Source organism: Ailuropoda melanoleuca, chromosome 7, assembly GCF_002007445.2.
Source record: "Ailuropoda melanoleuca isolate Jingjing chromosome 7, ASM200744v2, whole genome shotgun sequence".
Lineage (NCBI taxonomy): Eukaryota > Metazoa > Chordata > Mammalia > Carnivora > Ursidae > Ailuropoda > Ailuropoda melanoleuca.
This window is the reverse complement of record NC_048224.1, coordinates 125990427-126017244: the sequence shown is the minus strand read 5'-3', so window position 1 is coordinate 126017244 and position 26818 is coordinate 125990427. Positions and strand designations below refer to the sequence as shown.

General features: G+C 46.1%; 1 protein-coding gene across 3 annotated transcripts in view; it reads left to right on the top strand.

The window, feature by feature from the left end:
- ABCC4 (ATP binding cassette subfamily C member 4) overlaps positions 1-26818 on the top strand; it is a 246341-nt gene that overhangs the window by 67695 nt on the left and 151828 nt on the right. For all 3 annotated transcript variants that reach the window (XM_034665378.1, XM_034665380.1, XM_034665379.1), the window contains exons 5-9: positions 10832-10921; positions 12661-12824; positions 13677-13802; positions 15000-15249; positions 25470-25571. In XM_034665378.1, the coding sequence (XP_034521269.1) occupies positions 10832-10921; positions 12661-12824; positions 13677-13802; positions 15000-15249; positions 25470-25571 (732 nt within the window). The remainder of the gene's footprint in view (positions 1-10831; positions 10922-12660; positions 12825-13676; positions 13803-14999; positions 15250-25469; positions 25572-26818) is intronic.

Sequence of the window (26818 nt, the reverse complement as noted above, 5' to 3'; positions counted from 1 at the left end):
GAGCCGAAGGCAGATGCTTAACGACTGCGCCACCCAGGCGCCCCTGGGCGGGGAACTTTTATCAATTACTGCCAGAGGGATGTTGAAATCTATGATTGTGGTCTTTTCTGATTTTTCTCTTTAATTCTGTTTTTGTCTCATGTATGTTGAAACTCTGTAATTTGATCTGTATACATTTAGGAGTGGTGAATTGACCTCTTTATTCTGAAGTGTCCCTCTTAATCTTTGGTAATATTCCTTGTCTGAAAGTCTATATTGTCTGATATTAATGTAGCCACACCACATTCATTGTACCTGTTGTTTACATGGCATATCTTTTTTTATCCTTTCACTTTCAACCTGTCATTGTGTTTAAAGCGCATCTTCCTTACACTGCAATTTAGGTCTTTTGTTAATCCCTTGCCACAGTGTCTGGCTTTTAGGGTGTTAGTGTATTTGCATTTAGTGTAGCTATTGATGTGATTGGGCTTCAGCTTTTCACATTGCTATTTATTTTCTATCTGTTTCATCTGTTTTTCGTTTTTTCCATTCCTGACTTTTTTTGGGTTTATCAGATATTTTTTAGTATTCCATTTTGATTATGTTATTGGCTTTTTAGCAGTATGTCTTTGTGTGTTTTTAGTGTTGACTTAGAGACTAAATAGGCATCTTAGCTTATTATAGTCCGTTTCCTTTTAATATTGGACTATTTTACATAAAATGTAAGAAACATACAAGCATAAAATTCTGGTATCCTGGGGCGTGTGGGTGGCTCAGTCATTAAGCGTCTGCCTTCAGCTCAGGTCATGATCCCAGGGTCCTGGGATTGAGCCCCGCATTGGGCTCCCTGCTCAGCAGGAAGCCTGCTTCTCCCTCTCCCTCTGCTTGTGTTCCCTCTCTCGCTGTGTCTCTCTCTGTCAAATAAGTAAAATCTTAAAAAAAAAAAAAAATTCTGGTATCCTTCCTCGTTCATTGTGCTATTGTTATATTTTACATCTGCGTACACCATGCAGTGTGACCATTTTTTTCATTAAGCAGCCATTTGTCTTTCAAATAAAAGGAAATTTATAATCTTTTATGTTTACCTGCATATTTGCCATTTTGGTTTCCTTATTGTATATCTTGAGTTTTCATCTGGTACCAGTTCCCTTTAGCCTGAAGGATTTTTTTTTTTTTAAGGTTTTATTTATTTGAGAGAGAGAGCATGAGAGGAGGGGCAGAGGGAGAGAGAGGAGAGGGGGAAGCAGGCACCCCACTGAGCAGGGAGCCCCACGCAGGGCTCGATCCTCAGACTCTTGATCATGACCTGAGCCAAAGGCATGACGCTTAACCCACTGAGCCACCCAGGTGCCCATGAAGAATTTCTTTTATAATTTCCTAATATTTCATTCGGTGATAAGTTCTCACATTTTGTTTATCTGAAGATGTCTTAATTTCACCATCATCATTTGAAGCACATTTGTGTTGGTTATAGAATTCAGTTACTCTTTCCTTTCTCTTAGCTCTTGATAGATGTTCCACTGTCTTGTCTCTGTTGTTTCTGACGTCAGCCATCAGTTGTATTGTTCCTTTGTGTGTAATGTGTTGTTTTTCTTTTTTTTTTTAATTTAATTTTATTATATTATGTTAATCACCATACAGTACATCCCCAGATTCCGATGTAAAGTTTGATTGCTTTTTAGTTGCGTATAACACCCAGTGCACCATGCAATACGTGCCCTCCTTACTACCCATCACCAGTCTATCCCATTCCCCCACCCCCTCCCCTCTGAAGTCTTCAGTTTGTTTCTCATAGTCCATAGTCTCTCATGTTTCATTCCCCCTTCTGATTACCCCCCTTTTCTTTATCCCTTTCTTCCCCTACCGATCATCCTAGTTCTTATGTTCCATAGATGAGAGAAATCATATGATAATTGTCTTTCTCTGCTTGACTTATTTCACTTAGCATTATCTCCTCCAGTGCCGTCCATGTTGCAGCAAATGTTGAGAATTCGTTCTTTCTGATAGCTGAGTAATATTCCATTGTATATATGGACCACAGCTTCTTAATCCAGTCATCTGTTGAAGGGCATCTCGGCTCCTTCCATGATTTGGCTATTGTGGACAATGCAGCTATGAACATTGGGGTGCATATGGCCCTTCTCTTTACTACGTCTGTATCTTTGGGGTAAACACCCAGTAGTGCAATGGCTGGGTCATAGGGTAGTTCAATTTTTAACTTTTTAAGGGACCTCCACACTGTTTTCCAGAGTGGCTGTACCAACTTGCATTCCCACCAACAATGTAGGAGGGATCCCCTTTCTCCACATCCTCTCCAACAATTGTTGTTTCTTGCCTTGTCTATCTTTGCCATTCTAACTGGCGTAAGGTGGTATCTCAGTGTGGTTTTGATTTGAATTTCCCTGATGGCTAATGATTTTGAACATTTTTTCATGTGTCTGTTAGCCATTTGTATGTCTTCATTGGAAAAGTGTCTGTTCATATCTTCTGCCCATTTTATGATTTGTTTATTTGTTTCTCGTGTATTGAGTTTGAGAAGTTCTTTGTAGATCTTGGATACCAGTCCTTTATCTGTGGTGTCCTTTGCAAATATATTCTCCCATTCCGTGGGCTGTCTCTTAGTTTTTTTGACTGTTTCCTTGGCTGTGCAGAAGCTCTTTATCCTGATAAAGTCCCATAAGTTCATTTTATCTTTTATTTCTCTTGCCTTTGGCGATGTGTCGTGAAAAAGGTTGCTCTGGCCGATGTCATAGAAGTTGTTGCCTATGTTCTCCTCTAGAATTTTGATGGATTCCTGTCTCACATTGAGGTCTTTCATCCATTTGGAGTTTATTTTTGTGTATGGTGTGAGAGAGTGGTCAAGTTTCATTCTTTTGCATGTAGCTGTCCAATTTTCCCAGCACCATTTATTGAAGAGACTGTCTTTTTTCCACCGGATGTTTTTTCCTGCTTTATCAAAGATTAGTTGCCCAAAGAGCCGAGGGTCCATTTCTGGGTTCTCTATTCTGTTCCATTGGTCGATGTGTCTGTTTTTGTGCCAGTACCATGCTGTCTTTGTGATCACAGCTTTGTAGTACAGCTCGAAATCCGGCATTGTGATGCCCCCAGCTTTGTTTTTCCTTTTCAACAGTTCCTTGGAGATTCGGGGCCTTTTCTGGTTCCATACAAATTTAAGGACTATTTGTTCCAGTTCTTTGAAAAATGTCCTCGGTATTTTGATCGGGATAGCATTGAAAGTGTAGATTGCTCTGGGTAGTATGGACATTTTAACTATGTTAATTCTTCCAATCCATGAGCATGGAATATTTTTCCATCTTTTTATGTCTTCCTCAATATCTTTCAAAAGTGATCTATAGTTTCTAGGATATAGGTCCTTTACGTCTCTGGTTAAGTTAATTCCAAGGTAACGTATGGTTTTTGGTGTTATTGTAAATGGGATGGATTCCCTAATTTCTCTTTCTTCAGTCTCGTTATTCGTGTATAGAAATGCAACTGATTTCTGGGCATTGATTTTGTATCCTGCCACCTTACTGAATTGTTCTATAACTTCTAATAGTTTGGGAGTGGATTCCTTTGGGTTTTCCATATAGAGTATCATGTCATCTGCAAAGAGAGACAGTTTGACTTCTTCTTTGCCGATTTGGATACCTTTGATCCCTTTTTGTCTTCTGATTGCTGTTGCAAGGACTTCTAGTACTATGTTGAATAATAGTGGCGAGAGTGGGCATCCTTGTCGTGTTCCTGATCTTAAGGGAAAGGCTTCCAGCTTTTCCCCATTGAGAATAATGCTTGCAGTAGGCTTTTCATAGATGGCTTTTATGAGATTGAGAAATGTACCCTCTATTCCTACACTCTGAAGGGTTTTAATCAGGAAAGGATGCTGTATTTTGTCAAATGCTTTTTCTGCATCAATTGAGAGGATCATATGGTTCTTGAGTCTTTTCTTGTTGATATGATGTATCACATTGATTGATTTGCGAGTGTTGAACCATGCTTGCATCCCAGGTATGAATCCCACTTGGTCATGATGGATAATCCTTTTAATGTACTGTTGGATTCTATTAGCAAGGATCTTGTTGAGGATTTTGGCATCCATATTCATTAGAGAAATCGGTCTGTAATTCTCCTTTTTGAGGGGGTCTTTGCCTGGTTTGGGGATCAAGGTAATATTAGCCTCATAGAATGAGTTTGGTAGCTTTCCTTCTGTTTCTATTTTTTGAAATAGCTTTAGGAGAATAGGTATTATTTCTTCTTTGAATGTTTGGTAGAATTCCCCAGGAAAACCGTCTGGGCCTGGAGTTTTATTATTTGGAAGGTTGTTTATCACTGACTCAATTTCTTCATAGTTAATTGGCCTATTTAAGAAATCTATTTCTTCCTGTTTCAGTCTTGGTAGTTTATAGGTTTCCAGGAAGGCCTCCATCTCTTCCAGATTGTTTAGTTTTTTGGCATATAGCTGTTGATAAAAGTTTCTAATAATCCTTGCAATTTCAATGGTGCTGGTCGTGACCTCTCCCTTTTCAGTCATAATTTTAATAATCTCAGTCCTTTCTCTTTGTTTTTGGACAAGTTTTGCCAGTGGTCTATCAATTTTATGGATTCTCTCAAAGAACCAGCTTCTAGTCCTGTTGATCTGCTCTACTGTGCTTCTGGTTTCTAATTCATTGATTTCTGCTCTAATCTTGGTCAACTCCTTCCTTGTCAGTGGGTTAGGCCTGTCCCTCTGTTGCTGTTCCAGTTTCTTGAGGTGAGAATATAGAAACTGCATTTTAGATTTTTCTATTCTTTTGAGTGAGGCTTGGATGGCTATGTATTTCCCCCTTAGGACTGCCTTTGCAGTATCCCATAGGTTTTGGACCGTTGTGTATTCATTCTCGTTGGTCTCCATAAATTGTTTAATTTGTTTTTTGATTTCCTGGTTTATCGAGTCATTCTTGAGCAGGATGGTTCTTAGCCTCCAAGTGTTTGAGTTTCTTCCAGGTTTTTCCTTGTGGTTGAGTTCCAATTTCAGAGCGTTGTGGTCTGAGAATATGCAGGGGATAATTTCAATCTTTTGGTATTGGCTGAGACCTGTTTTGTGTCCCAGAGCATGATCTATTCTTGAGAATGTTCCATGGGCATTTGAATAGAATGAGTATTCTTTGGTTCTGGGGTGTAGTGTTCTATATATATCTATGAGGTCCAACTCGTCGAGTATGGCATTCAAAGCCTTTGATTCTTTGCTTAGTTTTTGCCAGGGTGTTCTGTCTATTTCTGATAGTGGGGTGTTGAGGTCCCCTACTATTACTGTGTTCTTATCTATATGTCTCTTTATTTTGGTTAAGAGTTGGCTTGTGTATCTTGCTGCTCCCCTGTTGGGGGCATATATATTAATAATTGTCATATCCACTTGTTGAATACTTCCTTTAAGAATAATATAGTGCCCTTCTGTATCTCTCTCTATGGCCTCTAGTTTAAAATCCAGTCTATCTGATATGAGAATTGCTACTCCAGCTTTCTTTTGAGGTCCATTTGCGTGGAAGATGGTACTCCATCCCCTTACTCTAAGTCTGAATGCATCTTTGGGTTCAAAATGAGTCTCTTGTAGACAGCAAATGGATGGGTCATGTCTTTTTATCCAATCTGCAACCCTGTGGCGTTTTATGGGAGAGTTTAAGCCATTTAGATTGATAGAGATTATTGACAGATATGATTTTAATGATGCCATTTCTCTTTAAAGTCTTTGTATCGGTTGTGACTTGCTGCTCTGTATCACTCTTGGGGCCTTTTTACCTTTATAGAGCCCCCCTTAATATCTCCTGTAGGGCTGGTTTCGTGGTTACGAAATTGGTTAATGATTGGCGATTTTGGAACGTCTTTATTTCTCCATCAATTCTGAATGACAGCTTTGCTGGATAAAGGATCCTTGGCTGCATGTTTTTCTCTGAAAGAGCTTTAAAAATGCCCCCCCAAGCCTTTCTCTCATTCCAGGTCTCTGTAGACAGGTCTGACGTAATCCTGATACCTTTGCCTTGGTACGTGAGAAATTTCTTTGCCCTGGCCGCTTTCAATACTGTATCCTTGGATCTAATATTTGCGAATTGCACTATGACATGCCGTGGCGTAGGTTTGTCCTGGTTGAGCTTGGATGGGGTCCTCTCTGCCTCTTGGACACGAATGCTTGTTTCCCTTGCTAGATTAGGGAAGTTTTCAGCTACAATTTGTTCAAATATCTCTTCTAGACCTCTGTTTTTCTCCACCCCTTCAGGGATGCCGATGATTCTGACATTGGATCGTTTCATAGAGTCAGTAATCTCCCGTAATCTACATTCGTGGGCGTGGATTTTTTTAAGACCAGCTTCTATTTTCGTTTTTTCTTCTACTAACCCATCCTCCAATTCGCTAACGCGTTCCTCTGCCTCGGTGACCCTGGCCGTCAGAGCCTCTAGTTTTGACTGCATTTGGCTCATAGAATTTTTAATTTCTGTCAGATTCGCTCTCATTTCTGCCCTTAGGGATTCTATATTCTCAGCAACGCTTTCTCTGATGCTTTTTTCAAGTTTACTCATCATCTTGACCATTGTTGCTCTGAATTCCATTTCTGATAATTGGGATACATCCATATGTATTAATTCTGTGGCCGAGGCCAATTCTGTGGCAGAGGCCACAGACTCATTATCTTTTCTTTGCTGGGGGGGACTTCTCCTTCTCGTCATTCTGATGAAGAGAGATTGCAGGGTTGTCCAGAGCCCAAGTGTTGACTGGGACCCAGGCCGTGCGCCCTTGTTTTATAGAGATCTTAGGGATGTGGGCTTCTTCCTTAAAGAGTTTATTTATTTATTTGAGAGAGAGAGAGACAGTCAGCAAGAAAGGGAACCCAAGCAGAGGAGTGGGAGAGGAAGAAGCAGGTTCCCGGTGGAGAAGCCCGATGAAGGACTCCTTACGGAGCGTTGTGATCACACCCTAATCCGAAGACAGGTGCTTGGTGACTGCGCCACTCAGGCGCTCCGGGTTGTGGGCTTCTTGATTTTTCAGCCTGCCTTCTGGGGGAGGGGCCTGCCTGCAGGTACTCAGAAAACCCTGTTTGGGTAGAGTCTCTGTGTCCCTTGCGAGGGGGGATGGGGATGGGCACCCTGTGAGCCGGTATTTCCGGGCTTTTGTTCTCTGGCGGCTTTCCCTGGCGGTTTGCTATGCCTCTTCTGAGAGAGCAGCAGCGGCTGAAATTCAGCCTCTGTCTCAGAACAGAGGGATCGCGGATCGTTCTCCACTGATGTTCTGGCCACTTTAACTCTGTTTCTGTTGGTGCTGCTCAACCCTGCAGCATCCCGGGCTGTGCGCCCCACACCCGGCGTCCCAGCCCTCACTTCCAGGGCCGGCACGTCTCTGTCCTTTGTGTTTCCAACCCCGCCCGCCGCCAGCCGCCCCGCGCGGGCTCCCGGAGCTCCCCGTCTCAGTCTGGTGTCTCACGGGTGCTGACCGCGAGTCCGCCTGCTCCCCCGTGCAGGTGGCCCGCCAACCGCCAGCCGTCCCGCGTGCGCTCCCGGAGCTCCCTTCTCAGCCTGCTGTCTCAAGCGTGCGGGTCCGCGGTCTGTCCACTCCCCCTTGCAGGTGGCTACCGCTTCCCGGCGCCCTGACACGGCGGCTCCCTCCCCCTTCTGTTTAGCTTCCGATATCTGTGCGCGGTTTCACGGCTCCCCGCTTCGTACCTCGATACTCAGCGCTGGAGATGTTCATTTGTAGAGATCCAGATGTATCTTCCTGCGTCTCAGGCTGATTCCGTGGATGTTCCTGCTGGTGGTACCTATCCAGCTCAACTCAGGGGACCGGCTGAAAAAGGGGTCCCCTACTCCTCCGCCATCTTAACCTCCCTTCCATGTGTTGTTTTTCTTGGCTCCTTTCAAGACTTTCTCTTTTTGTTTTCAGCAGTTTGATTCTGATGTGCCTAGGCAAAAGTCTTTGTTTTGATATTTCTTGGTGTTTGCTTAGATTCTTCAATATGTAAATTAATATTTTCTACCAGACTTGGAAAAATTTCAGCCATTATTTCTTCAAATATTTTTTGCTTTCCTGTTTTGTTGTCTTCTTCCAGGAATCCAGTTTCATGTTTGTTTCATTCCTTGATACTGTCCCACTGGACCCTTACGATTTTTTTTCCCTTCAATTTCTCTCTCTCTTTTCTAGTCTTCAGATTGTAATCTAAAAGAGTTGATGAACCTGGAAAGAGATCAATGGAAGTTTTCTGTTACTAAAATTACCTAATGAATTTTTCATATTCATTCATTCATATCCTTTTCAGGTCTAGAATTTCCATTTGTTTCCTTTTGATAGTGTTCATTGCTCTCCTAAAATTACCCATTCTACTTCACTTGTTATAACCATGTCTTTCTTTAACTCCTTGGACATATTCATAATAATTGTTCTATAGCTCTCATCTACTAATTCCAAAAACTGGATCATCTCAGGGTCTACTTCTATTGCCTATCTTCTTTGTCTTTGATCATGGGTCACGTTTTCTTCTTTGCATGTTTAGTAATTGTTTACTATATTGGATGTTATAAGGGGTCACATTATAGTATAGGGAGTTTTGATTAAAGCCTACTGAGTTTTGTTCTTATAAGCAATTCCTGGCAGACTGGTCCTGTTAGGATTGCATCCATCTACCTATGTAACTACCTACCTTCCTACTTCATGGGTCTGTACATCTATCTATGGCACGTATTTCCATTTTAAACTCAGTCCGAGTGCATGGCTCTTACTCTAGAGTGTGATCTTTATTACTGAGGCATGGCCCTCCTGGTGTCTGAATGGAGTGTCTGAGGTGCTTGTGAAGACCTCTTTATTCTGGTTGGGCAGGAGTCTGACCTTGGAGTCTCTCCTGAGCCCACCACTGCTGCTCAATCCCTTTTGCTAACTTTCTACAAAAACTTTTGGGGCCTGCCCTTCTGCCACTCTGGCTTGCAAATTCCAGACATCTCTGCGACTTGGAACAGGTAGCTCTTCCTCCTTGGCTGCAGTGAAACTGCAGTTGTGCTTGGTCAGAAAATGCCCCTGGGCAGAAAGCCAGGCTGGTTCCGGGGCTCTGCTCTGGTATTTCCCTTCTCTGAAGGCTGCCAGTGCCTGAAACAGCTGCTTCGTACTTCCTGTCCAGTCTTACAGTTGAGGGCGAGTCCAGTGCCGACTGTTCTCTCATGGTTGGAAGCAGAAGTCTGACAGTTTGCTTGTAAGCTCTGTCTTTCTCATTAATAACATTAATGATGCTCCACTGTTCTTTCTAGCTAGAGTGTGACTGACTTTCTTTGGACAGATGATTCATTTCTGTATTGGCTGCAGCATTGCTGTTAACTTACGTGAGCTTTTCTTCCAGAGCCAGCCCTTTAGTCCATCACTATACTTGGTCTCAGGCATAACTGAATGACAAGTCGTCCTGATGGTCCGCCGAGAGGAGCTTTGTCTTTCACTCAAATTGTCATCTGCACCGTCTTACCCTCTGGTTCTCATTGTTAGCACCAGCGACCGTCTGTGAATGACGATTCCAGTTAGGTGCAGTTGTCTTGAGGTTTTTTTTTTTCTTTTGAAAACGGTCAGTTTTAGAATCGGTTTTGTGTGCCATTGTGTCTTTCTTTCTTTATTACAAGTAGTTATCAGATACCCACTTTTTTTCTCTGCATGAGGGATTCATGTGTATCTGTATGTAAAACTGACTTTAAAAATGTCTTCAAAAGAGCTTTCAGTGATTAAGGCATACCAAGGTTTATTTCTCTCCTGTAGGGGCATTTCTTCCTTTTTTTCTCCTTAGTGGGAAAGGGTTGTATTTTTTGTGACTGATTTATTTACATTTGTGTAGCACTTCGTACTTTTCAGAGTGTTTTCACATATGTCTGGCCCTTCTTTTCCTTTCACATAATCCTAATGCATGGTCTTGTTACCTCTTGGCCGGGACTATATCATAAGGTGTCCCTTGTCCCCCCTTCTCCTAAGCTCCTGGCCAGTCTTTTCTATAGTTCAGTCTTCCTAAAGTTGAGTGTCTCACTCAAATGTAAAAAGACGTTTACTGTTCCATTTTGTTTTCCAGACACTAGCTGCTTTCCATTCTACCTTTCTAGCCAGATTTCAGGGATTCCTTACTCAGCTGCTTCTACGTTTCCCTTCCCTAGCTCTGCATGCTGTTCCTTCCGGCCACAGCGCTCTTCCCTTCTCTCCATAGGGTTTTTCCTCTTCATCATGCAGGGTCTGTCCTGCCCACAGTGTCACTCAGTGGAAACTGCCCCCAGCTCCCTATGCTGGTGTCCCCACTGTTCAAGTCACACTTGAGTTACAGGTGCTTGTCCTTATCTTGTCCCATCTCTAAACGAGAAACACCACTCATCAGTCACCTGGTGTCCTCCACTCCTAGGAACTCTGTGCTATCTAGACAGCATCTGGGGTTATTTCCATTCACACAACGAGGAAACTTCAGACCCAGAGTGTTCGTGTGACATCACACACAGAATTAATGACTGATTCCAGATGTATAGTCCTTCCCCTAGCTTTTGTCCTTAGACGGCCCCTCCGCTCTCATAGAATGTGGCTCAAAATTACTTTAGTTGACTCCCCAGTATACATCCTTTGGGCACGTCCAAATTCATCAAAAAATGGGGTGGAAGAGTTGGCTTGTACCTCTGTTGCTCCCTTTGTTCCTTGCGGGACGTGGCCGCCACCACATGGGGAAGTGGAAGGCCGCACCCAGGTCCCCAGAGCCCTGCTGTCATGGGTCACCCTGCTCACCTGACAGCACACAAGACCCTGTCAAAACACACTCCGCTTTGCTGCTTTTCCAGGTGTGGCTTGATGTCACTGTGGGAATATAATCCTCCACTCCCCTCTTCTGTTTCAGGGGCTTCGCCTTAGTAACAGGGCCATGGGGAAGACGACCACCGGCCAGATCGTGAATCTGCTATCCAATGACGTGAACAAGTTTGACCAGGTCAGCTGCTCCTGAGGGAGTCTTTTGCAGTCCTACCCCCTTACTTGGTTCAGTTTCTTGGAATTCCAGGTGCCAGAGTTTGGTGTAGGCCAGACTTCTGTTGAGGACATAAGAAGAGGATACTTTTTGTTTTATTTTTTATTTTTAAAAGATTTTATATATTTATTTGACAGAGAGAGAGGGAGAGGAGAGAGTGTGTACAAGTAGGCAGAGTGGCATGCAGAGGGAGAGGGGGAAGCAGGCGGAGAGAGAAGCAGGCTTGCTGCTGAGCAGGGAGTCCGATGTGGGGCTGAATCCCAGGACCCCAGAATCATGACCTGAGCCGAAGGCAGATGCTTAACCCACTGAGCCGCCCAGGCTCCCCGAGATGAAGATAGTTTTTATCCAATTCTCATTTCTTCTGTGTGCCACTCATAATAACATGTGTTGTCTGGTAGATAAGAGTTTTGTTTTCTGAATGCGTTTACAGCATACTTCAGTAGTATGTAAGCAGACAGCAGTGTTCTTGCCCAGCTTGGTGAAATGTCCCATAGTCCTTCAGGAGTGGCCCTTCTGAGCACACTGTGTTGGTATTGCTGGCTGAATTCTTTCTCTTTCTTCATGTGATGACCTCCTGGTGGGCAGGGATTGTTCTGTGCCCTGTAGAGTGCCAGCTACATAGGAAATGCCTCCCCCCACCAAGATTTTATTTATTTATATATTTTAGAGAGAGTGCATGAGCTGGGGGAGAGGCAGAGCGAGAGGGAGAGAGAGAATCTCAAGCAGACTCCCTGCTGAGCACAGAGCCCAACACGGGGCTTAGTCTCATGCCCTTGATATCATGACCTGAAACTGAAATCAAGAGTCAGATGCTTAACTGTGAGCCACCCAGGTGCCCCATTTTTTAAAAAAGATTTTGTTTATTTGTTTGAGAGAGAGAGAGAGAACGAGTGAGAGCACAGAGCATGAGCAGGGAGGAGGAGCAGAAGGAGAGGGACAAGAAGACTCTGCGCTGAGTGCAGAGCTTGACACAGGGCTTGATCCTACAACCCTGAAATCATGACCTGAGTTGAAACCGAGAGCTGGACACTCAACCAACTGAGCCACCCAGGCGCCCTGGGAAGCCTTTGATGAAAAAATGGCAAATGGATAATCCCTAGCCAGAAACAACCTATTCTTTTCTACCTTACCACAGTCCATTTACATTACCTTGTGAATGACCCATACTCTCCAGGCATTGTAACTGCTGCTCTGAGCTGTATTGCCCTAGACTACTTCTCTTCCAATTATTCATTCATCAGACGTGAACTAAGGCTCCTATTCAGTTTCAGGGATCAATAAGACTTAGTTTCCTCCCTGGAGAATCCACAGTCTATCAGGGGGATAAATAGATAAGTAATTACTAGAGGGCATGGCAGATTCCATAATACAGGCTTTTATGAGGTACTGGGGAGCCCAGGGGAGGAAGTTTGGGGGAACCCTGAGCCCATGCATGGGGCGGACAGAATTGAGATCTTCCTTCTGATGCTGCTGGTCTCGTCAGGTTTTCTCTGGACGTCCCTGAAGCCTGCTCCGTGGTGTTCTGGAACAGCTTCATTGGGGGTGGATGCTTGGATTTTTGCATTAGTAGGTTTAAAGCCCACTGTGATCATTTCTGTGTAGGTTTCTGGCTGGTTCAGAGCAGATTGTTTCTATACTGGGTCCTTAACTGGTTTTGTGTTCATGTCGTCCTAAGAAAGCATTGCCTTTTTTCTTTTAAGGTGACAATATTCTTGCACTTTCTGTGGGCAGGGCCACTGCAAGCGATCGCAGTGACCGCCTTGCTCTGGATGGAAATAGGCATATCCTGTCTTGCTGGGATCGCCGTTCTAATTATCCTTCTACCCTTGCAAAGCTGCCTCGGGAAGCTGTTTTCATCATTCCGGTAAGAGAAACACTGGTTTAAAAAATAGGTTAATGCCCATGGTCTGCCCCGTGCTTCTGTTCAAAACCACAGCGTCTTCTGTGATCTCTTCTTTCTGTTGGTTGTGGGCTGCTCGGACTTCGCCACTGGAGACTCCAGCCTTAAGCGAGGGCTAATAGTCTAGAAGCTGGAAAGGTGAAGGCACCTGCTGGCTCCTCCTGGGTAGTCTTTTAGGCACTGTACCTCATAAGTAGTGTCTGTAAGCAGAATTTACATAGGATGAAGTTATTTAGGCATGTATGAAATAGCAGTACAATTTAAATAGTATTTCGAGGCCCAGGTCTGGCTGTGTATATTTTTGTGATGGTGTTTTCTAAATTTGGAATTGGCTTTGCCGCCTTTGCCGTGGAGAACGTTCTGTGTCCTTGGGGTCCTGTTCCACTACTTCTGCAACCCTGAAGCTTCTCCTGCTCTCCTCTTTGCCCAGTAGAATTGACAGCTCTTTCTTTTCTGCTCCCCAGCGCTTTGTTCCCACTTTCTTACACTGCAGTCAGCTGTATTATGATTGGATTCGGGGGCCTTTCTGCCTTCCCTACCCAACCATGACCTCCAGGTGCAGACGGTTTGTATCTGACTCTCTTTCGTGTCTTCCTTAGCCCCTGTTGCAAGTTCTCCACAGTACTTCTTGAATTGGGATGGACTGTTGACTTCCTAATTGAAGTCTTTTTCCATTTGTGTTTTGAGTAGGGAGCTGCCTGTGTTGTCAGAGCAAAGGTGCTGTAGGGAATCATTTGATCCCTGGTTCTCGGGCTGTTCCTGCTGCTGCTAAGGGGAGTGGGGGCTGTGGCTCATCTCCCATGTGTGTCCCCTTAGGAGTAAGACCGCAACTTTCACGGACACCAGGATCAGGACCATGAATGAAGTTATAACTGGCATAAGAATAATAAAAATGTATGGTTGGGAAAAGTCATTTGCAGACCTTATCACCCATTTGAGAAGGTAAGTTTCTGTGTCTGTCACAGCCTGTTTTTGTACTTTTCTGTCTCCCGCCTTCACCGAAATGTTTGAGTCGTCTTCGGATGTTTGAAGTTTAGAATGTGAATCAAAACACTGTCCACCCTGCCTTGCGCTATACACCGTATTAACCTGCTTTTCCATTTACCGTCTCAAAGGGAAGAGAGTGTATATGCTTCTACTAGTACAAAAATGAAATTCCAGATGATTCTTAATACCCTAAATCCCAAACAAGCCTTGCTGGTAGTATTTGCAAGTACGACATTTACCTGGAAACTATAATTTATGTTAACGGAGCACAAATAGGAAGATTGGAGAGATTGGGCCAAACCGTATATATCAGTAGTATTTGTGCCAAACAGAGAAACAGAGCCATGGAAACACTGTTCCTTTTTGTTTGTGGAATTGTTTTGTCTTTGATTGACCTATTTGGTGAGCCTCCCCCCACCCCCACCGCCCGGTTCTTCTCTGTGGGCCCTGAGCCTCTGCTCACCACCGCGTCTGTGTAACGACTCTTCCCTCTGCTTCGGGTGCACTCAGCTGCGTTCTCCTGTGGTCCCCCCGGCAAGTCTGACTAACGTAGCTTCATCCCCCTCCAGGTTCCTCTGCTCTGAGTGAGCCCCCTCTGCTCCGTGCGCCCATGGGGCCTGTGCGAACTGTTTCTGTGTCATGCACACGTTTGGGTTGCTTATTCTCTTCTCCCATGAGCTCCTAGAGGAGACAGGCTGTGCGTCTGTCTGCCGTCGGCAAANTTGCGCCCATGGGGCCTGTGCGAACTGTTTCTGTGTCATGCACACGTTTTGTTGCTTATTCTCTTCTCCCATGAGCTCCTAGAGGAGACAGGCTGTGCGTCTGTCTGCCGTCGGCAAGGAGCCCAGCACAGGACTTGCAGTGAGGCACGTGTGTTGACTGAATGTTCGCACCGGTCAGATTGACCCAGGATGTTAACGTGCAACACTAAGCCTCCGTGTAGTTCAGATGAGTGCAGTGGTTACGAGTGTGTGGTCCTTGGGTTGGGGTTGGCCCCGGGCTGTGTGCTGTAGGATATTTCAATAATGTGAGGAATAACTTGTCTTAATCCATGACCCCTCCCTGGAAAGGGGCCACATGCAACAGTCACTAGAATTCACGACTTGGATGTTGATGCTTCCTTGGAAACTTGTATCCTGTTCTCTTTTCCAGGAAGGAAATTTCCAAGATTCTGAGCAGTTCCTACCTCAGAGGAATGAATTTGGCGTCATTTTTCGTTGCAAGCAAAATCATCGTTTTTGTGACTTTCACCACCTATGTGTTTCTTGGCAATGTGATCACAGCCAGCCGTGTGTTCGTCGCACTGTCGCTCTACGGGGCTGTGAGGTTGACTGTTACCCTCTTCTTCCCCACGGCCGTTGAGAAGGTGTCCGAGGCAGTAGTCAGCATCCAAAGAATCAAGGTCTGGTGACAGACAACCTTTTTATCTATTTATATTTTTAAGGATTTTTATTTATTTATTTGAGAGAGAGCACGAGCTGGGTGATGGGCAGAAGAAAAAGCAGACTCCCTGCTGAGCAGGGAGGCTAACGCGGGGCTCAATCCCAGGACTCCGGGATCATGACCTGAGCCGAAGGCAGGTGCTTAATGGACTGAGCCACCCAGGTGCCCCAACAAAAACGTTTTTAAGTTGTAGGTGGATTTTAAGCAAAAGGCCTGCTTGGAATTTGGTGTCCCCGTGTTGCGCTTAGGTGAGGTTTAACTTTCTCAGCATCAAAGTCAGCAGTCATCCCAGAATGTTGTACGTATTCCCCTCCCTGTCTTCTTAGATGGAGTGCACTACAGATAACTAAGTTGCTGCTCATTTATGGGCAGCAAGATAAACAGCGGTGGCACAGGGCTCATGGGGTGCAGGTGATAACTGCAGGGTGATTAGAATGTGTAAAGCATGAGAAAATGCACAAGCAGATTTCACCCCTTGGGCCATCTCGAGTGACTAGGGAGCGACTGGTAGCAGTCTGGCCGGGGTGGGGGAGTGTGGGGGAAGAGGATTCCTCTTTGGGCTGGGAAGGAAAGAGCTTGCAGAAGGGTCCTGCTTCTTGGGCAGGGAGAATGGCTTGAGCCCCAAGGACTACTCCCTGATCAAAAATGGGTTCCTTCCTCCACAGATGCCTGGCTTGTGGTTTCTGAGTATGCCTGTGGCTCTCCTTTCACTTTCTGCCTGTCTCAGCCCATTTCTGGAAGGTCTTCCAAATTGCACCCCCCCCAAACATACCCACTACCTCCTTTTCCAGATTAGCTGTCCCTCCATTGCTCAAGGCCAATAACTTACATCACCAAGGTATGGCCCCGCCCGTGCTAGGTGCTCAAGTATTTGTGTGTTTATAAATAGGTCTAAAATAAAGATAAATGGGCTCCGTGAGGGGCCAGAGCATGAACTTGAGTACCTGGGCTTTACAAATAAATCTGGTTTTCCTGTTCCTCCTTAGTGCTGGATGTGTAGTAATACAGCTCTGGTGAAGCTCGATGGCTCTGGGCTTGATTTTGTTTTCTTTTTCTTTTTCCTATTCTTTTTCTTTTCTTTTCTTTCTTTTTTAAACAGTTTTGTCATAAAAGCTGAGATTTTCTTATGATGAAGTTTCTATCCTGTAAAAATAAAATTACCCAGGAGAGAGATCAGTCTTACAGGGTCAGTTCTGGTCCCCAAGTGTATCATTCTTTCTGACGGGCTTCCAGCAACTTTTAAGTGGTGACCCAGGCATTTCAATAGAATTTCTTGATTTTATTAAAGATTGTTTTAAAAAAATGTATTTATTTGGGAGAGAGAGAAGCAGATGCCCCCTGAGCAGGGAGCCCGATGTGGGGCTCGATCCCAGGACCCCAGGATCATGACCTGAGTAGGAGGCAGATGCTTAACCGAGTGAGCCACTCAGGTGCCCCTCAGTAACATTTCTTTCATGTAGCTTTTGCCTCTCCAAAGAGCACATCTGGGAACATACTTTGGCCATAGCGATGTTCTATGTGTACGTAGGAGTTTTCCAGATGCCAGCCTCCCCTATAAGTTTTGCTGTAATTTTGCGCTTGTGGTTGGGGCACATGATCTCCCTTCATCCCGACCGCAGTGCGTACGCATGCGTGTCCCCACTTGACAGGTAAGGAGAACGTGCCTGCAGGAGGTGAGCCGACGTGCCCGTCCGCACACGGCTGGTCAGGGACGCACGGGGATCCTTCCAGACCCTGCTTTCTTACCCGTCATTACGTTGCCTCCGTTGCCCTCCTAGTATACCTTCTGGCATGTGGAGTATTTCCTTACGTGTGGTTTTCATCATCACGTCTTCCTCTGAAGAGGCCCCCAGAGCTTCCTGCAGAATCAAAATTTAAACTGTGGGTTTAAGTCTCTGCCGGTTGTGCTGGGTGTTTGCGGTGCATGACCCTCCATTCTGGCGGTGGAAGTTGTGGGGGGGGAGGGCGGCTTGTGTCTGTGATAGGCCACACTCATATGCACGTGGGGGTCTTTGCCTGTGCTGTTCATCCGTGTGGGTTGCCTTTTCTTCTGTTTTTATTTAGGCAAATGCTACTGAGTCCTCCAGTGGGCCCTCCCCCACCTCCTCTAGCACTTTTCTTCATGCTGATCTCAGGCTTCCCTAATTATGGGCCAGGCCAGTACCCCACTGCTCAGCAGCATATTGAGCGGGTGATTCTCACTCCCCAGGACTATACCGACCCCCCCACCCAGCAGACCATATCTGATGGTTCTTTGCATGGTGGCCGGTCCATATTGGGCACGTCATGGGCATCAGATAAGTAGGCCTGACTGAAGCAACAGTTATTTGAAAGGGCTGGGACCAGCAGGGGTGCAGGGTGACCCAGTCTGTAGTAGCAGCGAGAGAAACGCAGTGAGGAAGCAGACTGGAGTGGGCCTTCCTGGGACAGTGGGCCTTGGAAGGGGTCTTGACCCAGGGGAGCTGGGTCTTTATCCAGAGTGGGCATAGATCTGCATCTCCCCTCCTCTGTGTGTGCATCTGTGTGTCTCCGACTAGCCCAGCTGGACTTGGTGGACCTTAGTGGGGCACAGTCAGCGTAGACTGCTGGCCTGGCTCCTGGGCTGGGGCTCTTGGGTCTTGTAGATAGTAATACCAGTCTTACTTGGTCAGCAGAATTAGTTTGGCCATCCTGAAATGAAGGAAGATGAAAACCGTGCAGCTTTAAAGTGTATCTCAAGTCCGAGGGCAGTCTGGAGATAGAATTTCCTCTTCTTTTGAGGTCAGTCTTTTCTTTCCTTGTAAGGGGCTTCAACTGATTGCGTGAGGCCCACCCACCACTATGGAGGATAATCTGCTTTATTTAAAGTCCACTGATGTAAATGTTAGTCTCATCTAAAAAGTTCTTTTATTATAACATCCAGACGTGTTTGCACAAATGTCTGGGGGCTGTGGCTTAGCCAAGTTGACACATAACATTAACTGCCACACCTGCTTGATCTCCCGGGTGTGACTTTGTGGTTAATTACTGTACATGTGGAAGCCGTCTGTTGGTGGATGTCCTCTCCTCCCTGAACGCCAGACTTCCGAAGAGCGGATGCAGTGCCTTGTTCATCTTTGTACTCCTTGCAGATGCCACATGCTCAGATCACGTGCCACTCTAGGACCTGTCCGGCTCTGCCACGTCTCTGAGGTTGTGCAGATAGCCAGCAGCTGAGCATTGCTTCCATGGAAAGCAGTAACTTTCATTCTCTGATGGATTATGTGATGCACAAAAAAGCGTAGCACGAAAGGGATCTTGCAGAAGGTTTTCAGGGAGTTGTGGTCAAATATTTGGGTAGGACTTTTGCTTGCTTTTCTGCCAAAATGCAGCAGAACTGTGTCTGAGGCTTGAAATTCCTTCCCACGTAGATATATCCAGTGACAGTAAAATTAGGACCTGCCGAGAACTTTGGCATATGTGCTGTCGTAGCGAGAGCCCCTGCTGCGAACTTTGAGTTTTCCTGGGGCTTTGTCGAGCTGCTTCGTGTCCTGATCAAGGAAGCATCTTCGATTTGGGCAGGAAACATAAATCTTCCCTCCTGTGTATACAGTTTCTGGCAGGAAGGTGGGCCTGGGGATTTAGGGTTGGTTTGGCAGGAGTTGTGTTCGGTAAAGGGTGAGACCGGTGGCTGAGGAGGAGTGGTGGGAAGGGGGTGGTTAGTGTGGGAAGCTGCTGCAGGGTGGCTTGATGGAATTATTGAAGTGTCTTATTTTCTTTTAGATCTTAGACTCTTTTTCAACCTGTATGGTTTTTATAACCTTTGGTCTCGAGTGTATCAGAATCACCTGGAGTGCTTATTAAGACTAAATTATCATACATTGGAGATCCTGATTCCCTGGGTCACACAGAGCCCAAGGTATCTATGTCTTAGGCAGGTGTGCTTGTGTATCTGAAAATATGCCTCAGGTGGGACCATTGCTCCCCTCCCCCCATGGAAAAAAGCACACAAAGCCAGGATGTGCTTAGCCAATATAAAAGGTGTCAGGGTCAGGTTAAAACTAAAATCAGTTGAGGGGTGCCTTGTTGGTTCATTCGGTTAAGCATCAGCCTTCAGCTTGGGTCATGATCCCAGGGTCCTGGGATCCAGCCCTGCATGGGGCTCCCTGCTCAGCTGGGAACCTTCTTCTCCCTCTCCCTCTGCCTGGCATTCCCCCTGCTTGTGCTCTCTCCCTCTCTCTCTCTCTGTCAAATAAATAAATACATTCTTTAAAAAAAAAAAAAGGCTAAAATCAGTTGAGGAGAAATTAACCACCTGTCTTGGTTTATGCTGGACTTCTGGGGGCACGTCTGGGATTCATTCAGTCACGCCACAAAATAATTGAGCACCCACTTTAAGCCTGGCTGGGGCTGGGCTAGTTGCGTATATACGATGGTAACGCACAGAAGTCTTTCCTGCCTGGAATTTACGTATCATCAAGTGAGGGTTAATACATACCGAACTGATGACACTCGCCGTTAATGTGTGTTTGGTGTCATTAGTCCTTGAAAGGGAAAGTCTGAGGTGCTTTGCAGACACGCTGGTGTAGTCTTGGAGGTGGAGCTTCCTGGGAAGGCCGAAGGGGTGACCTGGAGAGTTACATGTGTGACAGGTTAGGAGGGGTTGGGGAAGGACAAGGGCTTGGGGAGGTAGGAGGCTGATCCTTTGCATTTTTGTAGGGATAGGCATGTGGCGAAAGCTCCTTGATAAGTGCTTGGTGCCCCAGAAGGAGAGCCATGTGCTTGAGGGACCAGAAACGTGAGGCTGCAGACCAGAGAGTGAGGGAAGCCTGAGCAGGGGACGCAGCGCCCTGCAGACCGCATGAAGGGGTTTTCCTTTCTCTGAGCTCACTCTGTCTGCAGCCTGGGGACTGGATAGAGGAGGTGGCGGTGGGGACCCAGAGCAGAGCAGGAAGATGCGTCAGGAGGCTAATGCAGGCCAGGGACAGGATGATGTGGTTTGGATTAGGCTGGAATAGACCGGGGCCAGATTTCAGAGCCACTCAGGAGCACGTCTTGACTTTGGGCACCTGACAGAGGTAATAGGCACTAAATGGAATGAACGGATCCAGCGTTCACTCTTCTTCCTTTCCCTGCCTCTCACTTGGATGTGTTAATGTGCAGTTAGAGGTAAACATGGCAGCAGGAGAGGAAGAAAAGATTCGTGGAGTGCATTCACCAGGAGGTCAGGACTAGGTGACGTCTGACTCGTAGAGTCAGGAGTTTGGCGGGCACACCTGTGACACTGTCTCCTGCAGCCCGGACTCGGTAGGCTGGGCAGGCCATCCAGCATGATTTCCAGTAAGATCGTGGTTGGGAGTCGTAGGCAGTAAATCCAGCAGACCTTTCCCCCTTCAAGATGGCGCTGTGGTCCACAGTCTGGGCGGAAGGCCTCAGGTGGGCTATATGGTGTAGTGTCTTCTTTTCTACATATACTTTTCAATTTCCTTTTTCCCGTGTACTGAAAATGAAGGGTTTATTCTGAGGTTAGAGGCCCAAGAAGTTCCTTCTATTTTTCTCTTAGTGACATTGAACGAGTCCAATAGGATTATAAAAGATCTTGTCTTAACTTCAAAGCACTGGAAGTCTTAACGACGTCTACACCCAGTAAAGTGTGTCTCTGAGGTTATATTGTTCATAAAGCTGCTTAGGCTTTTTGCCTACCAGCCACTCCGAAGTCAATCTTTCTGGCTTGAGTTCTGACGCCTGATACTTTCCCGCATGACCTGCTCCGGGTATGCGCTTCATGGCTGTAATGGCAATTTAATGTCAGCTTTTTCATCAGCCTGAGTACTAAAGAAAAATCCAACCAGCGCTGCTGGCACCTTTACAAGCCGTTCATGTGTTGAATGGAGTCTCATTTCACCACTGGGAGACTATGACTTCTTTCTCCACTCAGACCTATTATTTCCGGACAAATGCTCGATAGATTTACTTTCTTACTTTGTGCATAGTTTCTCTTTTCTTTCTTTCTTGGAGGTGGGGGAATTGCTATTCTAATGTGTACATACTGAATATTGAATTTTATATCTTGGTAATGCGCTTATGCTATAAAATTGGAATTATATTCTGTCTAGACAAGATTTATAACATCTATAACCTTCTGCTTGTTGCCTTGTTAACTCATACTGTGTAAGATGGTAGCGGTGTAGTCAGTGTTCAGACTCACTTGCACCAGCCATATGGTCTGTTCATTCCTTTAGGGGATATCCCTGATGGGCTGACCCTTTGTGAGGCTCAGCGTTACATTGGAGCTGGGACTGTTGGTAAGTGCGTGAATGGCATAGTCTTCTCCCTTGCTATGACTTGATACCCCTTTGGGGACTCAAGTAGGGTGGGCAATGCCAGCTGGGGCCATTGTGAGCTGGTTCCCAGGACGGTTCGCATCTGAGACAGGCTGACAAGGCTGGGTTGATCTAGTACTCAAGGGTATCAAGGTAGAGGCCACTCAGGGAGTGCGGACTTGGGTGCTCATGGGTCACTGAAGGGTTATGAGTGTGGTGGACATTTTCAGAGGTGTTTCAGTGAGATCAGTAGGGAGCGGTGTTTGGAATAAGCTTGGCGGTGTTGGGGGCTTCCAGGGAAGGAACCGGAAGGTACAGGGAGACAGCAAAAAATTGTGTCAGAATCATGAATAATTGCTAGTGAGATTCCAAAATTACATTTGTTTCAAGAGGAATGAAGAATTGGAGGGAGCTGAACTGTGGCAGACTAGGCAAGAGTTGCTGCCTGGTTGACTATGGGAGAGGTGGTGGGGCAAGAGAGTTTGGGCCAGGCTGGGTTTGGGGCCAGGCTGGGTTTGAAGCCAGCAGAGGAGCCCTCAGGCCATCGTCTGTCTGTTCTACTTCCCTGCCGGACACAGGCGGGGGGCAGGTAGCAAGGTTCCCAGTGAGCCCGGAGGGGTGGGGAGAAAGAGCGAGCAGACCATGCCGCTCGCCTGCTGGCTCTTTGAGGGAAAGGTGCAGGAGCATGTTTTCCTGCACAGAAGAAACGGCGTGTTCAGCTTTTGCCGGTTCTTTTGACGTAGAATGTGGTACTCAGACTTGTGGCTTTGTGTCTGGTCGACAAGATTTTAATGACTTCAAGCATGCTGATGAGTTTTGGAGTAGCAGGTGACTTATATGTTGTTCCCCTAAAATGCTTTCACAGGCTTACGTCCATTGCTTCGTTGGGGTTTGGTTGGTTGGGGTTCGGTTTGCCGGTGGGTCCTAGAATATCTACGTGAAAGCTGCATACACAGGGCGGTTGATATCTCTCTCCTGCACGAATCCCGAGGTTGGGTGTGGGTTTCCTAGGGCTGGNCGGTTGATATCTCTCTCCTGCACGAATCCCGAGGTTGGGTGTGGGTTTCCTAGGGCTGCTTGTAACAGATAACAAAGTACCACGAACTAGGTGGCTCAGAGCAACAGAAGTTTGTGGTTGCACAGTTCTGGAGGCCAGCAGTCTGAAATGAAGGTGTCCTCAGGGCCACGATCCCTCTGAAGCCTAGAAGGGAGAATCCTTGCTTGTGTTCTCTGGCTTCCGGTGGTTGGTGCCCGACCTTGACGTTCCTCAACCTGCCGTTGCCGTCACTCCGATCTCTGTCTTCGTCGTTGCATAGCTGGTTTCTGCCTGTGTGTGGCTCTGCAGCTGCTGCTGCTGCTTTTTTAAGATTTTATTTTTAAGTAATCTCTATGCCCAACGTGGGGCTCGAGCTCACAGCCCCGAGATCAAGAGTTGTATGCTCTACTGACTGAGCTGGCCTCTTCTCCTCCTCTTCCTTTTTTTTTTTTTTTTTTAAGATTTTATTTATTCGTTTGACACACAGAGAGAGTGAGAGAGAGAGAGCACAAGCAGGGGGAGCTGCAGGCAGAGGGAGAAGCAGGCTCTCCGCCAAGCAAGGAGCCTGACATGGGGCTCGATCCCAGCACCCCAGGATCATGACCAAGCTGAGGGCAGACCTTTAACCGACGGAGCCACCCAGGCGCCCCCCTCCTCTGCATCTTGTAAGGACACCAGTCACCCTACTCCGCTATGACCTCACCTTAATCACATCTGCAATGACCCCATTTCTAAATAAAGTCAAATTTTGAGGTAACTGGGGTTATGACTTCAACATATCTTTTTGGGAGGACATAGTTCACCGCAAAGGAAGTTCTGTTCTGTTCTGTGATGTTAGAGACCCAGACATTTTCTTTCATATTATTCTACTGTGTGTGGCCTTGGCTAAGCGGGCAACTTCCAAGCCACTGGGTGGAAAAAGGGTTCTTGGACATTGTCACTTTCCACTGGCCTGAACTTAATCCCGTTGGCTACACAGAGCTCCATGGGAGGCTGGGAAGAGTGGTCCCTTTTCCAGGCTGCCATGCGCCAGCTCAAAATTAGGGTTTTGTTTCCACTGGAGAATGAGAGCAGATTTTGTTGTTGTTGTTGTTTTTGTATTTTATTTATTTATTTTTTTTAATGATTTTTTTTTATTATGTTAGTCACCATACAGTACATCCCCGGCTTCTGATGTAAAGCTAGATGATTCATTAGTTGTGTATAACACCCAGTGCACCATGCAATATGTGCCCTCCTTACTACCCATCACCGGTCTATCCCATTCCCCCACCCCTCTCCCCTCTGTGGCCCCCAGTTTGTTTCTCATAGTCCATAGTCTCTCATGTTTCATTCCCCCTTCTGATTACCCCCCCTTTCTTTATCCCTTTCTTCCCCTACCGATCATCCTAGTTCTTATGTTCCATAGATGAGAGAAATCATATGATAATTGTCTTTCTCTGCTTGACTTATTTCACTTAGCATTATCTCCTCCAGTGCCGTCCATGTTGCAGCAAATGTTGAGAATTCGTTCTTTCTGATAGCTGAGTAATATTCCATTGTATATATGGACCACAGCTTCTTAATCCAGTCATCTGTTGAAGGGCATTTCGGCTCCTTCCACGATTTAGGTATTGTGGACATGAGAGCAGATTTTGAGTGCCTTTAATAGCCTCTGTCACATGTTCAGAGTTTTGGGGGTAGAGGTGGTATTGGTTGTTTATCCCATTTCTGTACCAGTGCAGCTTTTCTCGTTGAATTATGTCTAGGCTTTGCAGAACAAGAAGGAGTTTTCCTATATATGTGATGATATTTGTAACTGCGGGCCTTCATTTAATTCAGATTGCAGGGCGTAGCTGCTAAGTAGTGTGGAAAAGAGGAGGAAGTGGAAGGTGGGGCCATTTCTGCTGCCGAGGAGCGGGTATTTCCTAAGGAGAAAAGAAAAGGGATAATGAAAAGTGCTTGTACAATACTTTTTAGGAACAATTTCTTTCTTTCTTTCTTTTTTTTTTTTTAAAAAGAATGATGACAAGGGAGGGGCGCCTGGGTGGCTCACTTGGTTAAGTGTCTGACTTCTGCTCAGGTCATGATCTCCAGGTCCTGGGATTGTGCCCTACATCCNTTCTGCTCAGGTCATGATCTCCAGGTCCTGGGATTGTGCCCTACATCCGGCTTCCCTGCTCAGCAGGAGTCTGCTTCTCTCACTTCCTACCCCACCCCTGCTCGCACACCTGCACACTCTGTCTCTCAGATTAAAAAAAAAAAAACTTAAAAAAATAAAGGATGACAAATGATACATTGATTTGACACGTACAGGGAGAAAGTGTACCTAAGTGCCCAGGGAAAGATCACAACAAATAAATGGGCAGAGCCACATTTTTCATTTAGAGTTTCTTCCATTGGTCTCAAGTACCCAGCCTGTCCTTTTGGGCCAACTTGATTCCTGAAGGCCTTTATCTTTGTGTTCGCAGCATTTGAAGTGGTGCTTGGCACATTGGTGGGATTAGGTAAATGTTTATGGAATCATTTCCTACCATTTCCTACCCTGTTTATTGTTGGTAACACAGAAGTAAAACACTAAGTATGTCCAGGTTCTAAATGTGTTCACTGTTTGGAGCTCTATTTTCTCTTTAGGGAAGAGTCAGGACACTTGTTGAGAAGGTTACAAAGAGAGCTTTGTGAACTCTTCATTTCTGTGTATGCACCCTGTTATATAATTACACAGTGCACACTGTGTTGTGATTGTTGTCAAGCCTTCAAATACAGTTAGTAAAGTGACACACGGGCTGTGTAAAATGCTACATGGCAAATTCCCAGGAAAGCAATGACTTTTGCATGTGCTTTGTTCCTGCAGTTCAACCCGCCTTTTTCCTTCTTCTGCAGAACTTTCTGTTACTGGACGAGGTCTCACAGCGCCCCCCTCAGCTGCCGTCAGATGGTAAAATGATAGTGCACGTGCAGGACTTCACTGCCTTTTGGGATAAGGTAACGATTTCTCCATGACGAGATCACACCTGCTAAGGGACGACTGGGCACGTAGATGTGATAGTGAATTTTGAGATTTTTCTCACACCGTATAAAATGTGACTGGCCTCATTTACTTGAAAGTATGTTACAAAAATTCTCAAAATCAGGAATAAGGTTTGTAATTGGTAGAGATTAAGTATAAAATCAGTTGAAGGTATCGACCTGTTGTTCTTTATCTCATCTTTAAGAGAACTTCCCAAGTATTACGTTTTTGTGAATAAGTATGTAAGTTTGCGATGTTAGAATTTATAGGGTTGAGCAGAAGTGATACTGCACAGAATGGGTTAACTAACAAATACACGTTGTAGAGGAGACACTTTGGGGGGCCCTTGTGTGTATTTTACCTTGATCCTACAGACCATCTTATTACACATTGAGCGAAGCCCATGATGTGGATCTTCGCTGTGGGGTAGGGTGATGGCTCCCCTGTGCTAAGCTTCTGGAAGGTTCTGGCTACTTTGGTGGCAGCCAAGGGCGGGGAGAAGACAGCAGGTGGGCAAAGTAAGTGCCAGTGATTCCCGGCTTAAGGGTTTTGCTGTGTGGCAAGCTGACCGCTCTCAGGTTCTCAGCCTTGCAGGCCCAGTGCAGCCTCCCTTGTCCAAAACTGAAACACGTTCCTTGCCTGCTTCTGTGGTCTTCTATGCACATTCTCCCGTCAGAGACTGGGTTAGTCAGGAAGACAGAANACAGCAGGTGGGCAAAGTAAGTGCCAGTGATTCCCAGCTTAAGGGTTTTGCTGTGTGGCAAGCTGACCGCTCTCAGGCTCTCACCTTGCAGGCCCAGTGCAGCCTCCCTTGTCCAAAACTGAAACATGTTCCTTGCCTGCTTCTGTGGTCTTCTATGCACATTCTCCCGTCAGAGACTGGGTTAGTCAGGAAGACAGAACTCACAACACCAGAGTGGGAATTCCTTACCTAAGCAGTGAAAGGACAATGGAGCAAAGAGGGCAAATGGTGTGTGAGGCAACCCAGAGGTGAGCAGTGGCTGGAGAGACGCAGGGAGGAGGTGGCCTCTACCAGAGGGTCACCTGCTTGGAGCAGAGCTCAGGAGCCTGGCTGCCGGCAGGAGTGGGGACCGTGGTGTGAGGGCCTCCTCTGTGGGCACCGCGGAGGTGAAGCGGCCGATGGAGGTGCTAGGGTGCCAGTTTCTCCCCCCTCCCACCCCTGTGCTCAGACCAGTGCTCCCCAGGGCTGAGCTGCAGTTGG